This window comes from Marmota flaviventris, chromosome 3, assembly GCF_047511675.1.
Source record: "Marmota flaviventris isolate mMarFla1 chromosome 3, mMarFla1.hap1, whole genome shotgun sequence".
NCBI classification, from domain to species: domain Eukaryota; kingdom Metazoa; phylum Chordata; class Mammalia; order Rodentia; family Sciuridae; genus Marmota; species Marmota flaviventris.
Window position 1 is genome coordinate 85926332 of NC_092500.1, and position 27203 is coordinate 85953534.

Genomic DNA, 27203 nt, shown 5'->3' on the forward strand with positions numbered 1-27203 from the left:
TTACTGAAAAAAAACCTCATGTTCTGTAAAATTGTGCATTAAAAATGTCAGGATTCATTAACCACAGACTATGAGAAACTACATGAGAAAATACTGAAGATGTGGAACTTCCATACAGTGCTGGGGGAGAGTAGAATGCCCAACACCATGGAAAAGTGGTAGTGTCTTTGAAATTTAGAGCCACAACCATGCTATGACGTAACAATTCTGTTCCTCAGTATTTATTCTAGATGAAATAGTAACTTATGTCCACACACAGATCTGTGCACAGATGTTCAAGGCAGCTTTATCCATTATAACTTAAAATGGGGGATACTTCAGAGGTCTAGTAATAGGAGAAAAGAATCAAATTACCTTTTATCTCAATAAAAAATTATCTCAAAAAAATTTACTGGGAAATAAGACAAGTGAATCTCAAAAATATTATGCGGAGGGAGAGACACCAAAGAGTACATATGGTATAACTCAATTCTAGAACATGCCAACTACCCTAACCAGATCAGTGGCTGCTCCTTGTGGTGGAGGTGGGGGAGGAGCATTCAACTGGGAAGTAGAAGTTCTGTGTTTTGATGTGCTTTCCTGGGGCTGGTGGGACAGCGAACTTAAGGTCTGAAAACACTTGAAAATTACAACAAAAAATAACAGGGTTTATGAGATGAACAGGGTTAGGAAGAAACCACTAAAAAACGTATGTAACATTGTCACCAGAGTCTAGTAAATACAATCATTAAATTATTAGTACCCAGGAAGAGTACATGGATCACCCAGACATGCATCTCAGAAGGCCTCACAGAGATTAGAAATGCACAAATACAACAGAGCAGGAACCTTTAAATGGGACAACGCTGGTTGTGTGCTAAGAAAACGCAGGTGGAAGTGGAACTCTCACACAGCAGGGCTGCCAAGGAGAACAAGCCATCTGCCATGCACAGAGCTCTGCAAGGCTGGGGTTCAGCCTCTCTAGGGGGTGGGGGAGGCCCAGGTGCAAACACTTGTTTTGAATTTTCACAAAATAAAGCTGAGAGGGCTCCTGGTGCCCATTTGGCAGCCAAACTAAGGGGTATTTTCCTTTCTTGCAGAAAGTTATTGATCATTCTGTGCCTTCCAACCCAGATCCTATTTCCAAGAAGATAGTGAATGAAACAATAGAAATCCCCTCATACACTAACATGATATTCAGCATTAACCAATAATCACAGAAGAGGTGACTCCCGTCATAGGAACATGCTCTGCATAGTGTATACCAGCTCTGGGCAAGTGCTAGCCACCATACTGAACTTGCAGTTCTCAACTACATTGGTGGAAAAGAACGCTGAGGCACAGAGGGGTAAAGTGACTAGCCCAACTTCACCTGGCAACGCTTTATGTAGAGTTTGAGTCAGGACAAAGGTTGGTTTAACTTCAAATCCCAGGCTCTTAAACTATTACACCACACTTCCTAGATTATTTCATGCATACCTATCTTTTTCATTGGGAAAATTTGGGCCCCTATCTCATCAAAGCAGTTGAAACAGCTATAATTGGCTCTGGTGTCCTCCTCAGACTTATCCTGACACCTGCTGTCTTTAACTGTGTCAGTCACCCAGGTCCCCCTTTGTCTCAATTCCCTCTTCTTCGTTTGCTCAGGACACACGACTGTCATCTTGCATCTATCCTCTAAACAGTAAAGTTCATGTGCAAATCATATGTTCAAATAAAAAATTATGAAACATATAAGCATCTTGGGATCTCTCCACAAGGAAATATTTATGGTTCCTAAAGGTAATTCCCTCATCTTCTATTAAATGAGTGACTCAATGAAGACTTCATGTTAGACACAACAAGAGATGGCAAATAGTAAAGGGATGATGGCTTGGATTAGATCAACTAGTCTGTTTCCTGTAGATAAGAAGTGCCTCAATGTGTTGTATGCATACCCTAGATCAAGAAACTTTTTAGATTTCCTTTTTAAAGGAAACCTGCCTTTATAATCCAGTATTGCCTACATTAACAAGATAACTTAGATATGAAGAAAGAAAACATGAAAGTAACCACTCAAGACATTTAATCATTCGAATGGCGCACACACACTTCATGGAGGTGAGCAAGCACGCTGACCACTTCAAAACTCAGATCAGTCCTCGTGGCAGTGAAAAACTTGTACAGTACTATTTAGTCAACCCTCAGTTCAGAATTTTTAATCCAATGTCATAAACACCATCTCACTTCTAGTTTGTACACCTTGTGATTGGCCTGAACATTTGGACAAATGAACCTTGATCCACAATTTGCTGAAGAAGATTCATGGATCAGAAAGCAATGGTTATAAACACTTCGTTTTTTAAAACTAGCCAGAGAGTTTCAGAAAAGCTAAGTAGGTTGAAATATTTTTCTTTTCTGACTCAGAATTCAAATGTCTGATTCAGAACTGAAGTAGCATGGGGTGGCAGTGGTTGTGGTGAAATGCACTTGGATGCATTTGTGATAACTGTCCCACCTCTGCTGTCCCTAGTCTATCAAGAATATGTGCCATACAGAGCAGTTTGAAAGCATGTGCTATCTAAATTTCCCTCTTCTCCCAAAGGATGACTTTTAAGGGATTATAAAAAACTTCATGTAAGGAAATGATCTTAGGAGCAAACTCCTGATGTGTATGCCTTCTTTGGACAGGAAAAAATCCAAACGAGTAAGGGATTTCAAAAATCCAAGCAGTTTATGATCAACTTGAGCTAGAAAGGAAGTGTCCACCCTTCTTAATCCAGGCTGAAAAAAAATCATGCATTCAACCCAGGACAACCTTCATATGTTGCTTTTAATATTTGATCTAATTATCCCCCTGAGAACAAACTGGAAAAACAACACCAAGTTCAGTAATATTAAGAGGATTCACTTTGGGATAAGTTACAAAAGTTGACTCTCCCAAGAAAGTGCTACAAGGAAATCATAGAGTGAGGGGACACATTCTTAGCAACCTATAAAATTATGGGGTATAATATTTAATCAAAAGATAAACATAACTGGGCCACAAGACTAGTCCTCCTAGTATCTAAAGCAGACATGCCTTAAACCAAATTTGAAATGCCTTATTTTTAATGCAACATGAATAGTTCTAATCACCAGGGAACCTTCTCCAGTGCCCTCTGAGCAATAATAAAATAATATATATATACTGACTGAAAGCATGCCTCATATTGCTGACAAGTGAATCAAAATAAACCCACACCTAAAATTATTGAAAGCTAGCAAGTTCATAAAGGTTTAAAAATAATAATAAAATGCTGAATAGCCACTTATATTTCAAAACTAGATAATTCCTTCAATTCTTAGGCAGTTCTCTTAGATAACAGTAGAAAGGGTCCAATAAATCCAAAACAAACACAAGCCTGAAATTTTTCATTTCTAGCTAACCTTAAGCTTATATTTAGTTGTTTATTACTCAAACCAAATAACTTTCTATAAAAAGAACACTCACACTGCTAGAACAAGAAGCAGTTGGCTGATAAATGGCTAAATAATATTTATGTTTACTGTACTTGTTTCTAGAATAAAACAGGTTTATAAATAACTTGACATTTGTAATTTGACGATTGTCTTCTCACATATATTCTTAGTAAATGCTTATGCACTAGTAGATAACACAGAAAAAATGACAAATATTCCTAGTTTTAAAATGTAAAGTATTTATGTAAACTACCATTAACATTTTAAAATATTTTCACACATACTTAATATTTGGGTACATAATGAATTCATAATTACTTTGCCCAATCTCCTACTTAGAATAAAATGAAGGAGTAGAGCCATTTCTACCATATGATGGGCAAAACCTGATTAACAAATCCATGGTAGAATATGCAAACAATTTTCAAGTTCAAATATCCCAATACACACAAGACTTCTTTTTTACTTTCAGAGATTTGAAAGTTTAATTTTAAAAGAAAAAAAAAAACCGTCATGAACAAATCTAACTCACAACAAATAACCCAAACGGAAAGCTAATGTTAAATCCCTGTACCTAACCACTAAGAGCCCCACAATCCTGCCCCCCACCAACCCTTCCCCAGTCATAGAGTCAGCAATAACACAGCAACTGTAATCTAGACCAATGGCTGTAGTCCCTTTGCCCCTGCCTTAGGGTGAAATACACTGGGGACATAAATGAATATTTGCTACTTACTTTTCAGTTTTCTTGTCTTCTCCTGAAGCTTCTGGCAAGTGTTCGATAACTCACTATTTATAGTTTGGAGGTTCCGTTGTTCTGAAATTGCTTCCTCTAATTTATGCAGTAAAGACTTAGTTTTTTCACTGGCAGAAGAGGCGGCCTGATCGCTAGCCTTAACCTGGATATGCACAGTGAACACTGGGTTTTAGCAGGGTAGCCAGGGAAGACAGCAATTGAGCGCTCACTCACACGCATGAAACTGAAAATGTGCTTTTCTTCTCAGGGAAGTGATAAGCGTCCTCTCCACTTCTGCCGTTGCTGTTTGCCTGGGCTTGGTGTGCCCAAGCTATTTCTACAGTGGTAGAAGTCCTGATATGTCAAGTTGCCTCCTTCTGCAAAGTCCCCTCTTTCATCATCAGACTGTTGACACCTCCTCTTTTACAACTCCCCCCTTACTTCCTCCGCTTGCTGCCAGTCACTAGGGACTTAGCTTCACAGTTCCTCCTTTTTTTTTTTTTTCTTTGTTCCTCCTTCATTTTTACTTCATGGTCTTAAGGACATCTGAGGAGACTCACCCCCTGAATCTAATGTACTCAGGTCCACCCTACCTGCTCCTCTGCATCCTCCAGACGTTGGCTAGCTTCCTGGAGCTTCTGCCTGAGGATGACTTCCTGGTTGACAGCATCTTCTTGCAGCTGTTTGATGGCTCCTAGTTGTTTCTGACTGGAGTTTAAAAAAAAAAGAAAAAGAAAAAAAGTCCAAACCACAAGCTGTCAGTGACATTTCAACTGAGAGTCACTCTGGGAAACAAACAAATTCAAACTCATAACTCTTCAGAGATCAGAGGCAAAAATGACGGTTTTTACATACATAGCAGTCCTTCACAAATACAGATGTTTAAGCCTAGTGTATTGATCACCTAGCCTTGACTTTACAGTTGAGGACATTGAGTTCCCCACAAACTATGTTCAGAGCACTTAGCCTTTGTGGCCTGCTGAGAAGATGGCTCTACAATGAGGTCAGGGTGACAGGTGCAATACTTATACTTCACAGTCAGACTTTAGCCTTTACAGAAAAGGGAAGAAAGAAGTGAGGGAGGGAAAGGAAACCAAAGAGAGCTTTGTTTCATGACCCTATGCTTTCTCCTTAAGGGCTGTCAATCGTGGTATACACAGGTGCCACTGGCACAGGAAGTCCACCCCAAATGTGGATGAAGCTGGCTGTGAACATTTCTGCTGCAGTTATCCCTTCTGTAGCCCTTCGCCACTTCTACCCTACTACAAATCTTGGAATTATTCTCACCCCTCATTTGGATCCAATACTAATCCCCAAAATATATACTAATGCATCTGTTCTCTATTAGTCAATGTGATTGTTTAATCTGTGCCACATGGCAACACATCGATGCTTATCTGGAAACAAAGTGTCTTGAATAAGGACCTTAGTCCCATTCTACATTGGTAAGAACCCAGCCGTGGTTACAAGAAGGACCACACCAAAGACAAGAAAGGTCTCACAAAATAATTTGCCATTATGGCTCACAAACACTTAAACATCAACAACTAAAATGATTTAAATTGCCACACACTTTCTACTAAGCATTCTCCAATAGCTTATAGGCAGTGGTGGTTTTGTTTTTCTAACTGTAGTAAGAATACTCAATAAATACACAGCAAATACACAATATCATTAAGTAGGCCTAATGTTGTACAGGTCTCTAAACCATATTCATTTTGTGTAGCTGAAATTTTATACCTGTTGAATAGCAACTCCCCTATTCCCTCCCTCCAAGCTCTGGCAACTACCATTCTTCTGTTTCTACAGGTTCAGCTATTTCAGATAGCTTGTATAAGTGGAATAATGCAATGTTTGTCCTGTGACTAATTTATTTCACTTAGCAAAAGTTTTCCAGGTTCACAGTTATTGCCAGATGAGGCAGAATTCTCTTCTTTGGCAAGGTTGGATAATATTCCTTGGTACATTCTTCATTCATTCATCTACTAACAAACGCCTAGGTTGTCATGAGTAGGGCTGCAATGAGCATGCAAATGCAAATCTCTCTCCAACATCCTTACTTTAGTTCTTTTGGGTAAATATCAAGGAGTGGGGTTGCTGATCATATGCTGGTTCTGTTTTTAGTATTTTGAGGCACTTTTTTCATAGTGCCTATGCCATTTTACATTCCCAAGAGTGTACAAGGGTTTCTCCATGTCTTCAAAAGGCAACTTTTTTGTTTATAATAGCCATCTATGGGTGTGAGATGATATCCAATTGTGGATTTTATTTGCATTTCCTGAATGATTAGTAACATTGACTATCTCTTCACATACCTGTTGGCTGTTTGCATGTCTTCTTTGGAGAAATGTCTACTCAAGCTCATTTTTTAAAAAAATCAATGTTTTAAAAATTATTTTTGCTACATAGTTGAGTTTCTTATATATTTTGGATGTTAAGCCCTCATGAGATATACAGCTTGTTAACTGTAGACTGTCTCTTTACAGAAAAGTTTCCATCTGCTGAAATCCCACATGTTCATTTTGTCTGTTGTTGCCTAGGCTTCTGGTGTCCTATCCAAGAAATTTTGCCATGATCAATGTCATGAAGCTCTCCCCCCCGACACTTTCTTATAGAACCTTTCAGCTCCAGACCACAGGTCTAAATTGACTGATTTCATTCTTCCTGCAGATATACAATATTCCCAGTGTTATTTGTTGAAGAAAATATCCTTTCCCTGTTGTGTATTCTTTGCACTCAAATATATCTGGATTTATTTCTAGGCTGTTTTATTCTCTGGTCTCTGCATCTTCATGCCAGTGCCATACTAGTCTAACCACTGTAACTTTGTAATAGATTTTGAAATGGGGAAGGATCATGCTCCTATCTTTGTTCCTCTTCTCAAGATTTTTTACGCAATTCAGGGTCCTTTGCAGTTCCATATGAATTTTAGAATTGTTTTTTCTATTTCTATAAAAAGTATCATTGGGATTTTTTGCTGGTAATTGCACTAAATCTATAAATTTCTTTGGCTATTCGGAATTTTAGAAATGTGAAGTCTTCCAATCCATAAACATATTTCCATTGATTTGTCTTTAATTTCTTTCATCAATGTTTATGGTTTTCCATACGTTAAGTCTTCCACCTCCTTATTTAAATTTATTCCTAAATATTTTATTCTTTCTGATGTAATTGTAAGTTTTCTTTCAGATAGCTCACTATTAACATAGAGAATTTGATTTTTGTATGTTGATTTTATATCCTGAAATTTTATTGAATTTACTCTAGCAGGATTTTTTGTGGAATCATTAGAATTTTCTACATATAAGATCAGGTCAACTACAGATAATCTCACAGTCTTCCTTTTTGGATTTTCATGCCTTTTGTTTTAAATGTTCTAAAACTTCTAGTACAATGCTGAATAGAAGTGATGAAAGTGGGCATCATTGCCTTGTTTCTGATATTAGAGAAAATGTTTTTCACTGTTAAATCTTAGCTGAGGGTTTTGTATACCTGACTTTTATGTTGGGTTAGTTTCCTTCAATTCCTAATTTGCTGTGTTTGCATGAAAGACAGTTTTGTCAAATGCTTTTTCTGCACCTATAGAGATGATTGTGTGACATGCTTCATTTGATCAACACAGTATGCCACATGGATTGATTTGTATGTGTTGAACCATCCTCACACCCCAGGGATAAAGCCCGCTTGGTAGTGTTGAATTTGGTTTGCTTATAATTCATCAAGAATATTGGCCTGAGAGCTGGTTGTGGCTCAGTGGTAGAGTGCTTGCCTAGCATGTGTGAGGCACTGGGTTCAATTCTCAGCACCACATATAATAAAATAAAGATCCATCAACAACTTAAAAAAAAAAAAGGAATTGGTCTAGGGTGATCTTAACATGTGTTTGTTTGGCTTTGGTATCAGGGTAACGCTGGCCTCATAAAATGCTTTTTTTTTTTTAAGGCAACATTAGTTAAGAGTTTCAGAAACACTGGCATTCAATCATTAATGTTTGGTAAAATCTCTACCTGGGCTTTTATCTCTTGAGGTGTATGATTACTGTTTTTTTTTAATGGTACTGGAGATTGAGCACAGGGCGTGATGGCTAAAGGCAGTGCTCTGCCACTGAGCTACATCTCCAGTTCATTCTTCTTACTAGTTGTAGGTCTATTCAGACTTATCTAATTCTGTCTCAGTAGATGGCATGTTTTATGAATTTATTAGTTTTCTTTTAACTTATCCAGTGTGTTGGCATAGAATTTTTTTTATGATTCTTTGTATTCCCATGGCTTAAGTTATATCACCTCCTATTTCTGCATCTGAATCTTTTTTTCTTACTATAGCTAAAGATTTGACAGGCTTTTTTCTCTTTTCAAAAATCCAATTCTTGGTTTTGTTGCTTTCTTATTTCTGCTATAATCTTTATTATTCCCTTAATTCTAACTTTGCACTTAAGTTGATCTTTTTCTAATTTGCTGAGGTATAAAATTTAGGTTACTTGAGACCTTTTTTCATGTGCTTATTTCTATAAATTTCCCTTAACATTGCTTTAGCTGCAACCCAAAGGTTTTTGCATACTCTTTGTTTTCATTTGTCTGAAGATATTTTCTAACTTCCCTTTTGATTTCTTCATTAACCCATTGGTTGTTCAGGACTACGTTGTTAAATTTCCACATTTGTGAATATTCTAGGTCTCCTTCTGCTTTAGATTTCTAATCTCATTCTATTTTTGAAAAAGAAATAGTACAATTTCAAAACTTCTTAAATTTGTTAATACTTGTTTAGTGGCCTACTGCATGATCCATCCTGGAGAACATTCAATGTGCACATGAGAAGAAAGGATATTCTGTGGCAATTGGGTGGAATTTTCTGTCTGTCTGTTAGGTCCATTTGATCTCTAACATTGTTCAAGTGTGACATTTCCTGATTGTTTCTGTGAGTGTTCTACTTATTATTGAAAGTGGAGGCCTGAAGTCTCCTACTGTTATTGTATTGCTGTCTATTCTATTTCTCCTGTCAGTTCTGCCAGGTGATCTGATGTTGGGTGCATAGACATTTATGATTATACCTTCCTGATGAATTGACCTTTTATCATTATATAACATCCTTGTCTCCAGTGACAGATTTTACTTAATCTATTTTGCCTAATGTAAGTAGAATCATCCCTGTTCTTTTACCATTTGCATGCAATATTTTTCACCCTTGCACTCTCAGCCTATGGGTGCCCTTAAATCTAAATTGAGTCTGATAACATCTAAGTCACATTTTTAAAAAATTCTGTCACATTTTTTTGTGGATATTCGCTTGCATTTAATTATTGATAGGAAAGGACTTATTGCCATGTCACCACTTTGTTATTTATTTTCAACATGTCTTATAATTCTTTTGACCCTCTCTTCCTCTTATTGTCTTCCTTTGAATTCTGTTAATTAGATTGCTTTCTCCTTTTTTGTGTATATCTTCTATAAGTATTTTTTGTTGTATGAGACTTACATAAAATCTTACAGCTACATAGTATTTTCAATCACATACACTAGACTTTTCCTTCTCTCTACACATTTTCATAACTGATCACAATTTATATCTTTTTATATTATGTACTCATTAACATTTTTATAGTTAAGTTACTTGTACTTTTTTTTTTTTTTTTTTTGATACTGAGGATTGCTTAACCACTGAGCCATATCCCGTCACTCCCCTTCCTTTTGAGACAGGGTCTCACTAAGTTGCCAAGGCTGATCTCAAACTTGTGACACTCCTGCCTCAGCTTCAGCTTTTGTCTGCCTGGGAAAGTCTGTCTCTTCTTCATTTTTAAGGACAGATTTGCTGGGTATAGTTTTCTTGTACTTTCAGCACTCTGAATATATCATCCTAGACCTTTCTGGCAAGATTTCTGCTGAGAAATCTAATAGGCTTATGTAATGAGTCCCTTTTTATCTTGATGTTTTTAACGTTCTATCTTTGACTTTTAGCAATCTGATCATGTGTATGGATATGGATTTGAGCTTATCTTATTGGCTGTCCATAAGGCCCCTTAGATCTGGATGTCCACTTCCTTCCTCATGTCTAGGAAGTATTCTGGATATTATTTCTTTGAATAATCTTTGTTTTCTCTTATATGAGGCCTACACTCTAAGGTATAGATAAAAACCAAGGGAGTGTTTCTCTCATTTCCTCTGGGATTCCAAAATGCACGTATCATTCTGCTTGCTGGCATTCCATAAGCTTTGTTCATTCTGCCATTCTTTTTACTTTTTACTCCTCTGACTGGATAATTTTCAATAACCTGTATTCTAGTTTACCAATCTTTTCTTTGACTTGATCTAGTATGCTATTGAAAACCTCTAGCAATTTTTTTTTCAGTTCACTTATTGTATTTTTTAATGCTAAGATCTGTACTTTTTTATATTTTCTATCCTTCATTAAAATTCTCACTTTGTTCATGCCTTATTCTCCTGTCCTCATTTAGCATCTTCATTATTTTCTGTCTGATAAATCATGTTTTTATCTATCTATACCTTAGAATAACCAGCTCTCTACAAGAGAAAACTCTTAGTCGGTACAGGTAAAGGTCCTGGGGCATCTCAATCATTCATAATTAGTCCAGACCACTGTTTCAGTTATTGGCAGCCCCCAGACATTTAGAATATAATGGATTCCTTCAGTACTCTGAGGCAGACAAGTCAAAAGACAGTCTTCTGTTCTAGCTTCCCCAAACCCCAAAACACTGGATGGGTGGTCCGACTCTCTCATCCTTCTACTTTCAGGGAGTAGTTGGGATCTGGGGACTTTATGCCTGATTGCTTTGCACTGAGCTGGGGATAAGGGACTCTGGAAAGTGCCCACAAGGCTAGTTTTAACAGCCTATTTAATTTCAGTGCACCATTACCCAGGCATCTCAAGTATTCCAGGTCCCATCAGTACTCTGAGACAGGTGAGACAGAAGCCCTGGATAGTGGAGTGTTGAATATGTGGTCTTACTCTCTCCTTCCCCAGAGAGAGCCCAGAGCTTGGAGGTTTCCTTCCAATCATGATTCTGTGTGGCAATGGTATTAAGGTGAGGCTGTCTAGAATTTTCCTACCGGTTTTGATGTGGCTGGTTTCATTCTAGCCCAGGGTGCTGGAGACTCTCATTCATTTCTGGGTTTCTTAGAAAGGGAATTTGTCCATGTATTATGGTTATGAATCAGTATGTCCTTGAGGAAGAGGAGGGTCCATGGCTTCCTATTCATCATCTTTCTGATATCACCTCTCTGGGTTGATTTGTTTAAGATGTCAGTTTTAGGTACTTTTTTCTTTTCCAGGAATAGCCTAAAGTCCTTCATGTTGCAAGACAAAGCAGAAGGACTTTATGAACCATCAGAAATGCATATTTAATAATATTAATATTTTCAATCACTAATATTTCAACCTATAAGACAATGACATAATGGGTTTTATGAACCATAAAAGTATTTGAAATAGCTTTTCAAAAAAAATTAGATGGTACCATCTGTTAAAGATATTCAACAGATGTCGAATCTTTGAAATTTTTTTCTCCCAAAGAAATTTTCATTATCGTGTTAAGAGGTGTATATATATATATATATATATATTAGCTTTGAGCATGTTTTTAAATCTAACATCTCTCCTTAATAACATGTACTAAGCTAAATCTTGATTTCTATACCAACCTCTACCAATTCTGTTCATCCCAGACTTTGCCATCTAAATAGCATACCATTTATGCAGTTTTCAGACCCCAAACTTCTATGTCCAGGATGACTCTGCTATTTCTTGTATCCCCCCACATCTATTCTACCAGTACATTAGATCTGACCTGCCCTCAGATATAGTTTTCATCCAGTGATCCCTTACTACCTTCACAGTATTGAGCTGGCCCACACTACACACCTCACCTGGGCTATTACAATGCCTCTACGGCTCATTCTGTGGCTTTTTTCTTCTCTAACTCTGTGGCTGTTTTTGATCATGACTCAGTAAGTATCTTACCTTTCAACACATATACATACATTGCTGAAATAAGAATTTTATTCAACTCTACTTTCTCTTACTGGATGCAATGCATTCTGAAACTTTTGTTTTTTTTTTTTTTTTTTTTTTTTAACCACAAAGAGAAAAAATTGGGTCACAATCAAGCATACTGATTTTTCAGGATCTCTAAATGGTGATGTTTTGTTGAAAAACAAAACAAGACAACTTCTTCCTGCTCTCCCCTCTATACTCTAAAGACAATTCTCCACCTGGCAGATCTTTCAGAAAACAGTTGTCTTGTCCACTCATGAATGGCTTCCTACCACATTCAGAATAAACTCCCGATTCATAAATATGAGCTACGATTCTGCCTGTGCCCTGACCCCTGATTAAACCTCTGAGCCCATCTCCTGCCACTACTTTGCAGGGCAAACTTCTGGCTGCTTCTCAAGCACACCAAGCTCTTCCAACCTTAGGGTCTCTGCACCAGCTGTCTCCAGGCTGAGGACACTACTGGAGCGTCCCACAGCTCTCTCGTGCGCATATCACTCAGCTCCCTGACGGAACATGACTAGCCATTCCTTCTAAATATAGGTCTTCCTGCCCCAACATTCTGTCTTATCTTGCTTTAATTGTCTTCACATCATTTGCCACTTTCTGGCATTATTATAATTATATGTTTATTATTTGTGTTCCCTTACTACACGTCAGTTTCATGGAGGCAGAAATTTCTGTCTTATTTCCTACAATTTTCTGGCACCTAGGGGAGGAGAGTGGGGGCAGCAGCAGCAGCCTAGCAAAGGGCAGGCTTCCAGCACACATTCAGATGGCTGCTGTACGGATTACAACTTGCTTTCCTCACCAAGCCCTCTGAGAGCAGGTTTTCCTCCCACTGCCTCTCCCGATTCACTCAATTCCCTTCATCTCTCAACACTGGAACCTATGTGTCTCACTGCAAAATGAAATCTTTCTCTTCCTCAATAGCCCTTGGGGGGTGGGGGGTGGAAATCAACCTTTAAAATCAATATTCCCTCGCTCATTTAAAAAGACGTCTCTCTCATCCCCACAAAGTACTTTATGTTTCTTATCCATAATTAAAATTCAGCCAAATTATTTCAAGTTGAGCTCTATGCAGTTCTGTTTACAACTGTGTCCAGAAGGCATGGCATGGGCTACAACTACCTTTGTGCAGGTAGGGAGTATTCTCCGAACTGCTAAATTCCCAGAAGATGTTTAATGAATATTGTAGCAGATTTTAAAAAGGCAACAGTGGAAGATTAACAGTTGAAAGAACATAGGTTTTGAAGTCAGATACTCAGGTCTGAATGCCAGCCCTTGCTTAATCCCAGCTGAGTGACTTGGGGCAAGTTAATAATATCTAGAGATAAATAGCTGTCAAATTTTAGCACTATGTCCAGTCCAGTCAAGTCTGGACAGATGAATCTACCATGATTAAACCAGACTGTTATGTGTATAGAGGATGGCATAGAGATGCACTCACTCAGAGAAGACCATAGTACAGGCCTCTTTCCAAATAGCTCTTTGTTTCCAAGTGGAATTTTAATGCTCCTTTTTTAATGGAGATGGCATCTGGGAAGGAAGCTACATGTCCACTTAACCCACATCTCTTACCACCATGGGGAAGTCTGGGCTCCCTGCTCTTTGGGGAAAAGCAGATCTTTTTCACAAGAGTTCCTTCTGCTAGTAACCTCTCTGGTATCTACTTTCCTCTGTTTGCCACTCTCTGACATTATTTTCTTTAAGCTTATTTTAACCTCTACCTACGCTTTTTACTTTGCTCAAGTGCAACATAAACCCATGTCCTTTTATACTTTCAGAAAACATTTATCAAGTAAATGCTAAGTGTGCTAGGTCTTAGCAACTGTATCGTGGTCAACAAAAGATATAATCACTGTCTTTGTTTCGTATGTGGTTTACAGGGTGTAAAATGTCAAGAATTTCCCCATAATCATAACTGTTGAGATTAGAGGAAGGATAAGAAAGCAAGTTATTTTCATTTATTATTCTCTATTCCCTATGACTTCATGTAACTGAAATTTTGTTGAGTAGTACCCAATGCAACGCATTGTAAACCAGAGTGGAACACAGCCCAATAAGGAAGGAGTCCACAGGCTGCCTTCAAGTTCTAACTTTCTGTTAGTAACCCAGGATTTGATCAGTTCACCTTACCTCTTTATGCCCCAGTCTTCTGTAAAAATAAGATTATTAAAAGCTGTCCATGACTCCTTCTGGTTAACAAATTTCTATACTCCATAATTCCAAATTCTTTCTCTACAGAAAAATAATCTATCATACTGGTTTTCTACAGATTTCAAGTTTATCATTTGCAATTGAAAAATACTGGTCAATTTCATACTACTTCCCAACTCAAGATCAAACAGAATGTCTGAAAAAGTGTTGTTTGAAATCAAGGAATACAACTTGCAAAGGGCTAAATCCAAATCATCATCATGTCATGTACATAAAGCATGGGTTTCTTATATAAAAATGATCATCACCTGGAAAGAAATTCTTTTCTGAAATAAAAATAGTCCAGCCTGAATTTCTTCAAAGTCTCTATTAATTTGACAAATACTTTATCAAGAGATTCTTTGTGATTTCTCAAGCTTTTCAGCATAAATATGCAAAGATTTAGCTTCTCTTCCATAATGTGTTTGAATTCCTATAAGAAAAGTCACAAAACAAACTCCAATATTCTACTATTAAACAAATGAAATATAAAATTCTATGGACATTCCCATCTCTATGCCATTCACAACTATTGGACCCCAAAAGTACAACGAAATTCTCAATTGCTCAGAGGTGATTTATTAGTTGATTATCTTGATTTAACAATATGTATAAAGTGCCTGTCCGGTGGTTAAAACCTAAGTTTTACTTTATTTTTGTTAAGTAGATTTTTTTGACCATTCCACCAATCATCATGATTGTTCTAGAACATAGTGGGATAAAGTAATGCAATAAAAAAATCAATATTTGCTGATTATTGTATTCAGAAGCAACTTTTTAAAAAGGTTAATTTGGAAAAGGATTTGAAAATAATATTCCAGAGTTTACTTTTTTAAACTTAACTTAGTAGGGGGTTGATGAATGCTAGGAAGTAGTCTGGTATCAAGAAGTAGAGCTACAGGGGCTGGGGTTGTAACTCAGTGAAAGAGCGCTTGCCTAGCATGTGTGAGGCACTGGGTTCGATCCCCAGCACACATAAACAAATTAAATAAACAAAGGTACTGTGTCCATCTACAACTAAATAAATAAATAAAGAAGTGGAGATACAGAGATTTCTTCTTATGTGCTTCCTTTCTAATAAAGCTGGGAATAGCTAACTAAGATGTTCCCATTTTTCAACTATTCTGCTACTTCCTGAGAAAATAAAGTAGTTGGAGAATCAGGAAGAAGATTCTTTTATACAATAATCATTCTACAAAAGAAAGAGAATTTTCATAGGCCAAGGTAAAAGCCAGGCTTAGACTAACCAGTTCTCTGGAAGAAACAAAAAAAAAAACCATTTTTTTTCATTAAGTTGTCTTATTTATTCCTTCTCTTTCCACCATACTTCACATATCCTTACACTCCTGCTCACACATTCACCTTAACCCTCCCACTCACCCACATATTCACACTCATTAAACTAAGATGGCAGAAGTCCACAATAGAGTCTTAGAAAATGGTACTGTTGTTACTGTACATAAGTATTACCTGAATTTCCATAGCAGAAGGAAAACCAGGAAAAAAATTACAGAACACTTACAGCAAGCTGCTTTGCCCACTTTTCTTTTGCAGTAATTTCTGGATTAGTTACCCACAGCAGGGAGCTGTGAAGGAAGGTTCCAATGTCAGAGACTTCTTCTTGCTTGGGGGCAGAAAAAGAATTCCACATCTTCAACTAGGAATTAAGGTCAAAGGCACATACGTCTATCACACAGTAAGAATTAATTTAGGACTGCGATCGTGGCTCAGTGGCAGAGCCCTTGCCTCGTAAGTATGAGGCACTGGGTTTATTCCTCAGCACCACATCAAAATAAATAGATAAATAAATAAAATAAAGGTATTGTGTCCATCTAAAATTACTAAAAAAATTCTAACAAAAAGAATTAATTTAGACCAAAGTTCTACCATATAGGTAATTTAGGAAGACACTAGTTAGAGTAACCTTCTTAGGGAACGTTCCCCAGTGAGTTCCCTTTATCTGAAGAGGTGGCTATGGGTACATACTAACTCTTTTGGTGCACTGTATATACTGAGTAAGTACAAGCAGATCATTTTCCAGAACAAATCCTGTTCATTTTCTTTCTCCTTTCAAACAGAGTCAATCATTTTTTTTATTTTTATCCTCCATCAAACTATACACTACCTCTAATAGGCAGGCTCTGTTGAAAAGGACTAGAAATACAAAGATGAAGATGTTACTTGACTTTTCCAACCATTTAGAATTCCCAGTGGGGAGAGGGGGGATCAACTTGGAGATATATGGGCCATTAATGAAAAGGAAATGAAGAGAAGGAAACTGTCTAACAGGTGCCTTGTCTTCAGCCCTTCAGTGTTAAAAATGAACCCGCAGGATAAACAAGCTCATGACATCATACCCAAGATCACTTTGTTAGTCTTGACTGACCCAGAATTAAAAGATCAACTTCAGAATAGTTTGAGTATCTTCTCATCATAGGGTTAAGCTGGATCTCAACAGCACACAATTGTTCTGAAACAACTGTACATGTAGATCCAGCAAATGACTGTAGGTAACTAATTTGCAGATATTCCTAGCTAGAGTGAAATGTCATGACACACTATGCCACAAATACCAGCTTCTGAAGTGCAGCCTCGAACTCCACACCCTTTTGTTCCGCCTCTGTTAGGACCAGCAGCATTCCTTGGTCTATCACTGTGTCCAGAGCCGACAGGATGGGTACACTGCACTGCCACTCAGTTTCATTATTCTGAAACAATTAGCAAAATACCCACAACTGTTATCCTAATAAAAAATATTATTTTTATTTTATGAGAATGATACTTAAAGGTCAATGTAATTGTCATAAAACAGTTCTAAACAGTCTTGTGAAATCCTCCTGCATCCTAAAAAGAATGTGGACATTTTCTTTCTAAAATACCTGTACCTGAATACTTATTTTTTTGAAAGGAAAGCTCATTCATGAACAGCCTAGATGTTCTGCTGAGAGCTGTGTTCTTGTAACATTTATGTGTTGGTGGTTGAAACTTATGGCATCAATTTTAATACAGAAATAGAGAAAGGTAAATAATTCATAGAGTCAAAGTGGGAAGAATATGAAATTAACCCCTTTGAAATTAGGTTGGTTTCTTTTGTCTCCCCCCCCACCCCCCACCCCACCCCCGCATTCATAGCAGGCATGCTCAGATGGTGTTTCACAAAGCACGCATGTTCCCCATGCTCCCAAAGCCCATCTCAGCCACATTTAAGATATATGACAACAACATATTTAGCCTTCTTTTTGCTGTCTGTTGGAAAGTGTCAAGGACTCTAATTTCCAGATTCCAGTAAGAAGGCAAGCTTCCTAACTCATCAGGGAGTAAACCTCAGCCAGGATTTTGCCAGCTGACAACCTCCTGTTGGGAAGTATAGAACTTTATGGGCTGGCATCTTGACATCATTATTATCTCAGAGGACAAGGGATAAGAAACACACAGCCATGGCAGATTTGCCACAGTTTCATTCAGTCTGGCAGTTTGGCTTGGTTTCAAAAGTACAGTGAAATGATGAGTATTTGAAACAGAATGTCACAAAAACACAGCTCTCAGCAGAACCTGCAGGGCTGTTGAGACGGCTTTGGATGAAGGCAGCATATGTTGCCCTTGCATCCTTGGCAGGAACAATTCAAACAGCATTTGCCCCAAAGACATTCTCCCTCTGCTTTCAAGGTCATATCACAGCTGTCAACAGAAGGACATTCTGACACAGCCATTGTCCAGACAGGGAGAGACTAAAGCAGAGAAAAGAAAGCAATTGGCTAAATAAAGCATTTCCTAACATAACAAGCACAGAACTGGAAAATAAAAGGACTAAACATCTAGGAGAGCAGCAACACTTTCAGATCCAAGAAGGCTTTTGAGTGTTTCTTCCCATGTTGTAAAGAACTGGGTCTAACAAAGAAAAAAATTTAAATAATTAATTTTACCATTTTAAATTAACTAGAACACATAAAAATTCTAGTTCCTGTTCATAATGTAATAATTGATACCATAAAATGGAGCTGGTATACTCTGGAAAGCATCATAGAGCTTCTTCAAAAACCTAGGATTGGAACCACCATATGACCCATCTATCCCAATCCTTGGTATTTATCCAAAAGAACTATGATCAGCACTACAGTGATACAGCTACATCAATGTTTATAGCAGCTCCATTCTCCATAACCAAGTTATACAATCATACCAGATGCCTGTCAATAGATGAATGGATTAAGAAAATGTGGTGTATGTATGGCATTTGCCAGTAAATGGATGGAAATGGAGAATATCCAACTAAATGAAATAAGCCGTAGACTCAGAAAAATCAAGGGTTAAACGTTTTCTCTCATGTGTGGAAGCTAGAGCAAAGTAAGGGAAAAAATGTATGGGGTGGTGTTGGGGGTGGATAAGTTATCATTAAGGATAGAGGGAAGACCAGTGGAATAGGAGACTGAGGGGGAGAAGGGGAGACAGGAAAGGGGAGAATATATGGAATAAAATTAACAAAATCATGCTATGTGCATTTATAAATATACATAAAGGCAAAATTCCCTGTGGTATTATGTAGAAAGTACCTATCCAATATAAATAAATGAGCTAAAGGAAGATCAGGAGTAGAAGGAGGAGAATGGGGGAGGGAGTAGTAGGGACAGTGATTAAAATCAAATTCTATGACTGCAGGATTTTGTCAAAACAAACCTAACTACCATGTATAACTATAAAGCTTAAAAAAAATTTTAAAAAAGTGGTTGGTTCAATTAGAGCAAAGAAATTGGTATCACTTCTGGACATCTTAGTGTTTGGTATATACACATACTTTAAGGGCTTTAGAAAATGTGAAAAAAAAAAATACTTCATGGATTCTACTGTTACATTTATGATCCTAGGCTAGAGATCAGGGCAGGCAGATGATCTTGAAAAGACTGAGAATATAAAGATTTCTAAAGTCCTGATTCACTGAACACACACATCCAAAAACCTGGGCTAGCCTCCTGAACTTAGGCCATTACTTAGAAATGGTTCTTTCCCCCAGGCTAAAAGGTTTTAGACTTGAATTCGATTACTCTCAACAGATATGTTCCAAATATTCTTGGACAGTCACTTAATAGTAAGCTACATAGCTTACATAATCTCCCTCTGATTAGAATGACTTACCTCTGCAGACTGAGCTAGAATGAGCTCATAATGTAAAGATTTTTCTCTTTCAGAGACCACCCCATTGTGCTCTCCACTGACATTCAGCTGGATCCCATTTCTTAGAAAAAACAAAAGTGGTCCAGTCAGTTGCCTCCAACATTATGTTTGCAGTCACCAAAACAGGGCTCATTTATCACCAATAAGTGCCCATGGTGGTCAAGGACTATACAAGGGGCTCAAGGTGGAGAGAGAAGAGAGATCTATACTCCAGGAACTGAAGGCTAGTGACTCCAAGAGGTCCCAAACAAGTGGGCCACAGTTAAGTACTGAAACCAGCACTTAAAACATAAAATGTCACTAAAACATCTAGATTTCTGGCTTTCCTTCCACAATCAGAAGATGTGGGCACACAGGGTTCATATAGCCTTGATAAAACAAATTAGCTAGAGCTAGGCAGAGTTGCCGCCTTTGCCTTTTGTGTGGGCAATGCCCCTTTCTCACTGCCATTCACATACCATAGGTGTGTGCACTCACTCACTAGCTTTACTGGTGTTTGTTTGTAATCTGAGTGCCTGTGCATCCTGGAGCAGCATATTGCACACTTCAGAAACAATGGTTATAACAGGGAATAATGTGTGTCAGGAAAGAGGTAAGAACAATTTGCCATGCTTGCCCCCTGGTATTTGGAGGTGGAGCCTTTGGGAGGTACTAGTATCATGGGGGTAAAGTATTTATGAATGGGATCAGTGCCCTTGTAAGATGCCAGAGAATTATTTAGCTCTCTTTACTCCACGTGAAGATACAAGAAGGAAAAGCCCTCACTAGAACCAACCCTGATGGCACCCTAATCTTAGACTTCCAGCCTTCAGAACCATGAGAAATGAGCGTTTGCTACTAAAGACACCCAGTCCGTGGTGTTTTCTTATAGCAATCCAAATTGACTGAAGTCAGGAAGGGTCACAGAAAACTGATGAAGGAGCTCCCATGGAGAAAGGTAAAGAGAGCATACAGAGGTGCTGAAGAACAAAGTGGGGCGTGACAAAGCACTGCATGCAGGTCAGGGGACCATGGCACAAGACAGAAGGCTGGTGAGGGTGGATCCTACTTACAGGACAAGTTCCTGCTGCAAGTGCTCTAACTCTTGAGCCAGTTTATTTTTATCACCTTGTAAATTCTGGAAGCAGAAATGTTAGGCTGTTTATGTTGCTCTGGTGGGAACTTATATTTAACAGCTCTGCTTTGCAAGTTGTGAAATTATGGCATACCTCTATCACACTTCTATACTCTGTGATGGTCAACTTCAGCTCTTCTATGCTTAAATTCTTCTGAGAAATAGAAAGTGAATTAATAGCAAAACAAAAAAAGCGGGGGGCGGGGGTGAGTCCACCAAATCATATTTATTAGATCATCAATGCAAGCCAAAAAATAGTAAAGACCCAATCATCATGATATCTTCTATCAATCTTGCTATTTGAAAACAGAACCAATCAATGTTTGGGATTAAAAAACATATAAGTGGAGGGACAATAAGGCAACTTTATCTAATAAGTGTCATTATGTTCTGTTTGTGGTTCAGTGAAATCAAATCCCAAAAGGCAATTCTTAATTGTAATGATTATGATGCCATTAAAGAAAATCTTTACATGAAAGTGACCAATAAATTACTAAGTCATCCAACTTTCTCCAGTTCAAGTAATACCTCAATTAACATTACTGATATTGCAAGATAAAAAGCCACCATTCTTCCCAAACACATTTTTGTGAAGTATTTTCAGAAAAATCTTAGGACCATAATAACAAAATCAGATTTTTCCTAGGGGTGAAGTTATAAAAATGACCATTTTCCTCACAATTTGGAGAAAGCTAATCAATCGCACAGGATTCTCAAAAGGAAGGGATAATACCAACCTTCTGCATAGTTGCATCTTTATTAAGCAACATATATTCGTACGTGTGCAATTGCATCTGAAAAGAAACAAATTTAGGGAAGGCCATTGGGACATTGTTTTGTGAAAGGACAGTGCCATAAAATCATTCCAGTAAGGCAGACATGTTTCTGAAGCATGTATTTTTCACTTTATAACAAAATTTCATATCCAGCCTTATAACCCTAAAGGCAGAGGTCACTGTCCTCACTTCAACAGTGAGGAAGCCAAAGCTCAGCATTATTCAGACCAAGGCCACCATCAGTGGCAAAGCTGAGCCCAGAATGTGAGTCCAAGCTTCAGAGATGTGCCCTTCCCTCTGTTCCACACGAGAAGTTGTAAAAAGTTTTTACTTTTTTGTGAAAATGAAAATCTAGATAGGACATAAACAGATTTCATGAGAACATATAGAAAAGTCTTCTTTTAAAAACAATTTTAAAATGTTCCAAGATTCCTTTTAGCAAAGTGAATATCAAGAATACATCAATTTCTTAAAACCAAAAGCAAACTTGTTAGCATACACTTCTAAATATAATGGAATTGACAAATACATATAAACTAAATTAAGAGCCTGGAAAAATAACTGGCAAAGCCAGAAGCAGAATCACCATCCTAATTATACACGTTGGATTTCTCGTTATAGTTCTAACAGTATTTTCACAAAATCCTCCAAATTAAAACAAAAACAAAACTTGTAAAGTAGGTAGAGATTTCATATCCATTTAACAGGTGAGCAACTTGAGACAAGGAGGTCAACGATTTGCTTAACATTATAAAGCTTTTAAGTAGAAAAGACAGGATCTGAACCCATGTCTTTGGCTCTTTCTACTGTTTATCACAGTTGCAATTTCAAAGTAGCCGTTCCTAGTGTAGAATTAATTTTAATGTCTAAATTATAACAGCTATAATATATGCCTCTGCATGTACACACACAGAGAAGAGAAAACTTGAAAATGACACATAGATAAGAAATATCATTTCAAACAATGAAAAATACTGTTCAAATAAACCACTGAGATGATGATGACATATATTAATGAATTTGTTGATAGGTTCCTTCCATTTCCTGATAAGAATATATGGTAGATAACAAAAGTATGTACTAAACAGACTTTACAGATATAAGATATTTTTGTAAGGTACAGTTTCTTAATCAGGGAGCAATTTTTCCTATTTCTCATTTTCCGCATTAAGAATATATAATATCTGAAATTTTCCCTGACTTAAGGATTTTAAAAATCGGAAGCTATTAAATTAGAAATTGCACTATACTTAAAAAGATAAATAGCAAGTGTTGGCAAGAAGGCAGAGAAGTGTGCATCCTCATACACTGCTGGTGAAATGTATAATGGTGAAGACACTTTGGAAAATGGTCTGGCAGCTACTACAAAGGCTAAACATAGCTGGTTGTGGCGGTGCACACCTTAATCTCAGCAGCTCAGGAGGCTGAGGCAGGAGGATGTTGAATTCAAAGCCAGCCTTAGCAAAAGTGAGATGTTAAAGCAACTCAGTGAGACTCTGGCTCTAAATAAAATACAAAATAAGGCTGGGGAAGTTGCTCAGGGGTTGAATGCCCCTGAGTTCAATCCCCAGTACAAAAAAAGAAAAAAAAAAACTTAAAGAATCACCACATGATCCAGTAATTCAACTCCCAGGTAAATAATAAAGAGAAGTGAAAATATAGGTCAATAAACATATACACAAATTCTCATAATAGTACCAAAATAGAAATGGGTCAAATGTCCATTAACTGATGAACATACAAACAAAATATGGTATATCCATACAATAAAATATTATTCAACAATAAAAATAGAGTACTTGACATATGGAATACTGATAATATGGATGAACTCTGAAAACATTATACTAAGTGAAAGAAGCCAATCATAAAATAACGTACATTGTATGATTCCATTTATATATGAAATGTCCAGAACAGACAAATCTAGAGAGACAGAAAATAGATTTAGTGGTTGCCTAGGACCGAAATAACTGTTAAAAAAAAAAAAAGGTTTATTTTGGGGTGATGAAATGCTTTAAGCTTAATTTTGCTTATGGTTATACAATTCTGAATATACTAAAAACCACTGATATGTATACTTCAAGTGGATGACTTTTGTGGCAGATGAATTATGTAACAGCTGTTACCAAAAAATGAGAAAAAGAAACTGCCTTTTATATAAATAATTCAGACATTCCAAGGAGTGCAAATTTCAGAATTATAACCACAGGTTATTGTGTCATTGAGTCAAATACACTGGCATAGAATAATATTGATTTGACAGAAGAAAATTTTTACCAGTATTTGAGAAGTGCTTACTTGATGCTCTGTCTCAATTTTAGATAATTCCTCAATCTTCTTTTCCAGTTTATCCATATCTATAATGTTCTTAATATTCTAATGTAAAAGAAGAGGGTATTCTTAGATTTGGCACCAAGGAAAATAAAAGTCTCACAGTCAGTGACTTTTAGCAAGTGGTATTTTCACCATTAGCATTGTAATCCATCTTAAACTGAGACACAAAAGTTGATATGCTCTAGAGACAGCATGATCCTTTGAACACAACCATCGTGGATATATGCATTTCTATCCCCCACTCTACCTCAGCCACTTGCTCTCACAGTCATAGCTTCAAATTTGTTATTGCCAGTTAACCATGACCTTGTGATGTTTGACTGCAAGTATCTCACTTTTCAATCACCACCTCTTGGCTTTCCAGATTACCTCCTCCAGCGCTAACAAACCTTCCCCACTGGAACCTGCTATCCATGGATCTTACCGCCTTTTCATTATCCTTCAAACTTTCCATGAATTTAGAACCTCTTTACCCAACTTAAATTCTTCTACAGTCAATAATTATAATCCCTACTTTCCACATGCTCAGTTCCCTTGCTCACCTCTTGGGTCTCAGTATTAAAAGAGCTTGCCATTCACCCCAGGTCAACTACTTTCCAGTAAATATGGTGAAAGAATGAGTCAATAGGCTGGTCACAAGTTCATGACCTTTAGCCTCCATGTCTTCTGATGATAAAATCATATAACCCTGGTATATTCACACCACCATTGCCAAAATCAAGAGTTGGCAAATGATGGCCACCTCTCATGTTCCAAAGGCCAAACCTGGATGATCACTTCTCTGTAAATTAGAGCACAACTATGCCCATTTGTTCACACATTCACTATAGCTGCTTTCACAGTACACAGGCAGAGGTAAGTAATGCACAAAGGCCCACAGATGGCAAAACCTAAAGATATTACTATATGGTCCTCTACAAAAAAAAAAAAAAAAAATCCAACCCCCAGGCTATTTTATCCCTTCCCTTTCCTAAAACTTCCAATACCTCCTCCAGCAACCTCCCTCTCAGGGAATGATTTTCTTTTGTATTTCACTGAGACATTATAAATAATCAGGAGACAGTTTCCATATTTCCTGCACATACAATAAATATCTTTGGCTGCATTACACAGCATTTCCTGATTTGAACAATTGTGTCCCACACCACTATTACTGCTTCAATCAAAGCCCCCACTAGTCTTGACTGGATCACTTCAAGCTTCCTAATTAGTTTGCTGGCTTTTTTATTGGCTCCACTACAGTAGGTTATAGACCCAGCAATGAGAATTATCTTCTTAAAACAAACTAGATTATATTATTCATTTACTCAAAACCCTCCAATATCTGCCATCTCTGTGTTTTAAAAAATATAATAAAATAATAAAAAAAGAGTCCTTACAGTACCTGCGTAAGGCTCTGTGCATCTGGCTACCTGCAGCTCTCAGCCCACGTCTCTTGCCACTCTTCACTCTGCTCCAAACACACTGGCCTTGATGCCCTCTAAAACAGCAGGCAGGCTGCAGCTGCAGAACCTGGAAAGTGTGCTGCTTCCTCTGCCTGGAATGCTTTCACAGGTAAGCCTCCTTTCCAGTTTTTAACCAAAGCCTTAATTTTGCAATGCTGCTTTTCCGGAACACGTAATTTAAATTGTACTCCCCTTTCTCTCAATTCTGTTTGCCTTTCTTTTCTCCATAGCAATAATTGCCATTAAAGACACAAGTTCTACATGAGCTTTTTTGCTAAGTCTGCATACTCAGCATTTTGAATGAAACCTACACACAGAAGACTCCCAATAACTATATGGTGAAAGAATCTGGGCCACTATTCAAACCATTTTTGCCATTATTCTTCACATTGTCACAAATTTTTGTCTCCTAAAGGAATCTTGATTGGCAGGGTTATTTGTATGACTATGCTACTATACATCAACAGTTGCAAAACTACCTCATGATGAAGAGGTTTAAATTTTCCACTTCAATTCTAAACTAGTTTCGTACAATTCTTCAATGTTGTCACTCATTGAGGTACAAGAAGATAAAACTCTTACATTAGGAGTTAACTGGAAAGGACTAGTTTCAGAAATGTCTGGTCTCACAGGTGTAACAATTCTAAATGTGATATAGGATTCTTTACAGTTTAATTATTCTTTTATAATCTATTATGAATTTGTTTAATATCCGCATGACTTGTATTTTTACTCTCTAGACCAGTCATCATGGCTTAATAAGTGCTTGATAGCCTCATATAAAACTGAAACAAACAAAATTTTACACAATACTTGATATTCAAAAGATATCTACAGGGAACTTTTCCCTCTAAAATAGAAATTCACTAGTGTTTTATTATTTCAATGCTTTAACTCTTTGCTTAAAAATACATTGCAAAGAATTATACTTTTTCTAGAGATTATATAATATGCATTATTAAAAAATGGCTTCATATCAATTATCTTAATCTCCAAAACAACTCTGTGGAATAAATATTTTTAGTCCAGAAAAAAACAGTTTTCCCAAGGTGGTGTTTTCAATGAATTTAAGATCTAGATGTAAGACTCAAGAATCTTTCTACCTCATTCAAGGTAATAGAATATTTTTAGAAAACTACATGCTTTCCTTCTTGATTTGGGTTTTTAAGATCAGCTCATTTAATTCTACCTTTAATCTGAATTTCTTAAATCCCACTTTTCCATGGACATTTGCAAATGCAATAAGACACCTCTGCCCTGACATGAAAATCCTTCTACTTTTCTCTACTTATAATACGACACATCACCCTACTTTTGGGCCCAGAGGGACCTGAAGCCACATGATTCTTTATTTAACTCGTGGTGTTAACCCATGATCATATGATTTCCATATGTTTACCTAAGCCTGTGTTTAATGATTTCAACACACCTCTTCCTGTAGAATCTTAATCTTAAGAATCAGAGCCTGGTTTTCTGTCTCCTGAAAAGAAAAATTAGAATATTTAAGAATTTTATGAAAGTTCCACATACTTACCTCTAAGGGCATTAACATTCTTTTCCTTTATCAACTTTAAATTTAAATGTGGTATTCATGTCACAATTGAGTACAGTCTAAAAATATTTTCAATATGGGGGTCAAGCCTTGGCTTGCAGTTTCTTGAGGAACTGAAAGTAGTTACTCTTCTCCCTAATTCACAGGAATAGTAGTTAAGGAGAAAAAGATAAAAAACTAAAAAAGGAACAACCTGGCTTCTTTCCTTTCTACATTAGCACCATTCTTTTATGATAGATAGCTGCCAACACAACTAGTTAAACTGCACCTTGAAACCACAACGAGTTTCAGCTTTCTCTCTGAAGCTATAGATATTCCCAGATTCAATGTTACCACAACATGTGAACATCAGAAACTTCTATAATTAACAGTCTCAAAATCAGAAGCATCAGAAGAAAAACTATTCCAGGACAGGATATTTATAAAATGTTAACAGTAAATCTTGTGGGTG

The 27203-nt window shown here is 37.1% G+C and overlaps 1 protein-coding gene across 3 annotated transcripts in view; it reads right to left on the reverse strand.

Annotated features, from left to right (window-relative positions):
* Positions 1-27203, reverse strand: part of Irag2 (inositol 1,4,5-triphosphate receptor associated 2) — a 110892-nt gene that overhangs the window by 45207 nt on the left and 38482 nt on the right. Inside the window, exons 8-18 of one of the 3 annotated variants that reach the window (XM_027934227.3) lie at positions 26630-26680; positions 23720-23797; positions 21380-21436; positions 20737-20796; positions 20581-20645; positions 19490-19589; positions 16933-17067; positions 15882-15983; positions 14629-14792; positions 4750-4864; positions 4157-4319 (exon numbers count right to left, since the gene is read on the reverse strand). In XM_027934227.3, the coding sequence (XP_027790028.2) occupies positions 4157-4319; positions 4750-4864; positions 14629-14792; positions 15882-15983; positions 16933-17067; positions 19490-19589; positions 20581-20645; positions 20737-20796; positions 21380-21436; positions 23720-23797; positions 26630-26680 (1090 nt within the window). Of the gene's footprint in view, positions 1-4156; positions 4563-4749; positions 4865-14628; positions 14793-15881; positions 15984-16932; positions 17068-19489; positions 19590-20580; positions 20646-20736; positions 20797-21379; positions 21437-23719; positions 23798-26629; positions 26681-27203 lie in introns of those variants that run through there. The other 2 variants (XM_027934228.3, XM_071610049.1) reach the window with 2 other exon arrangements.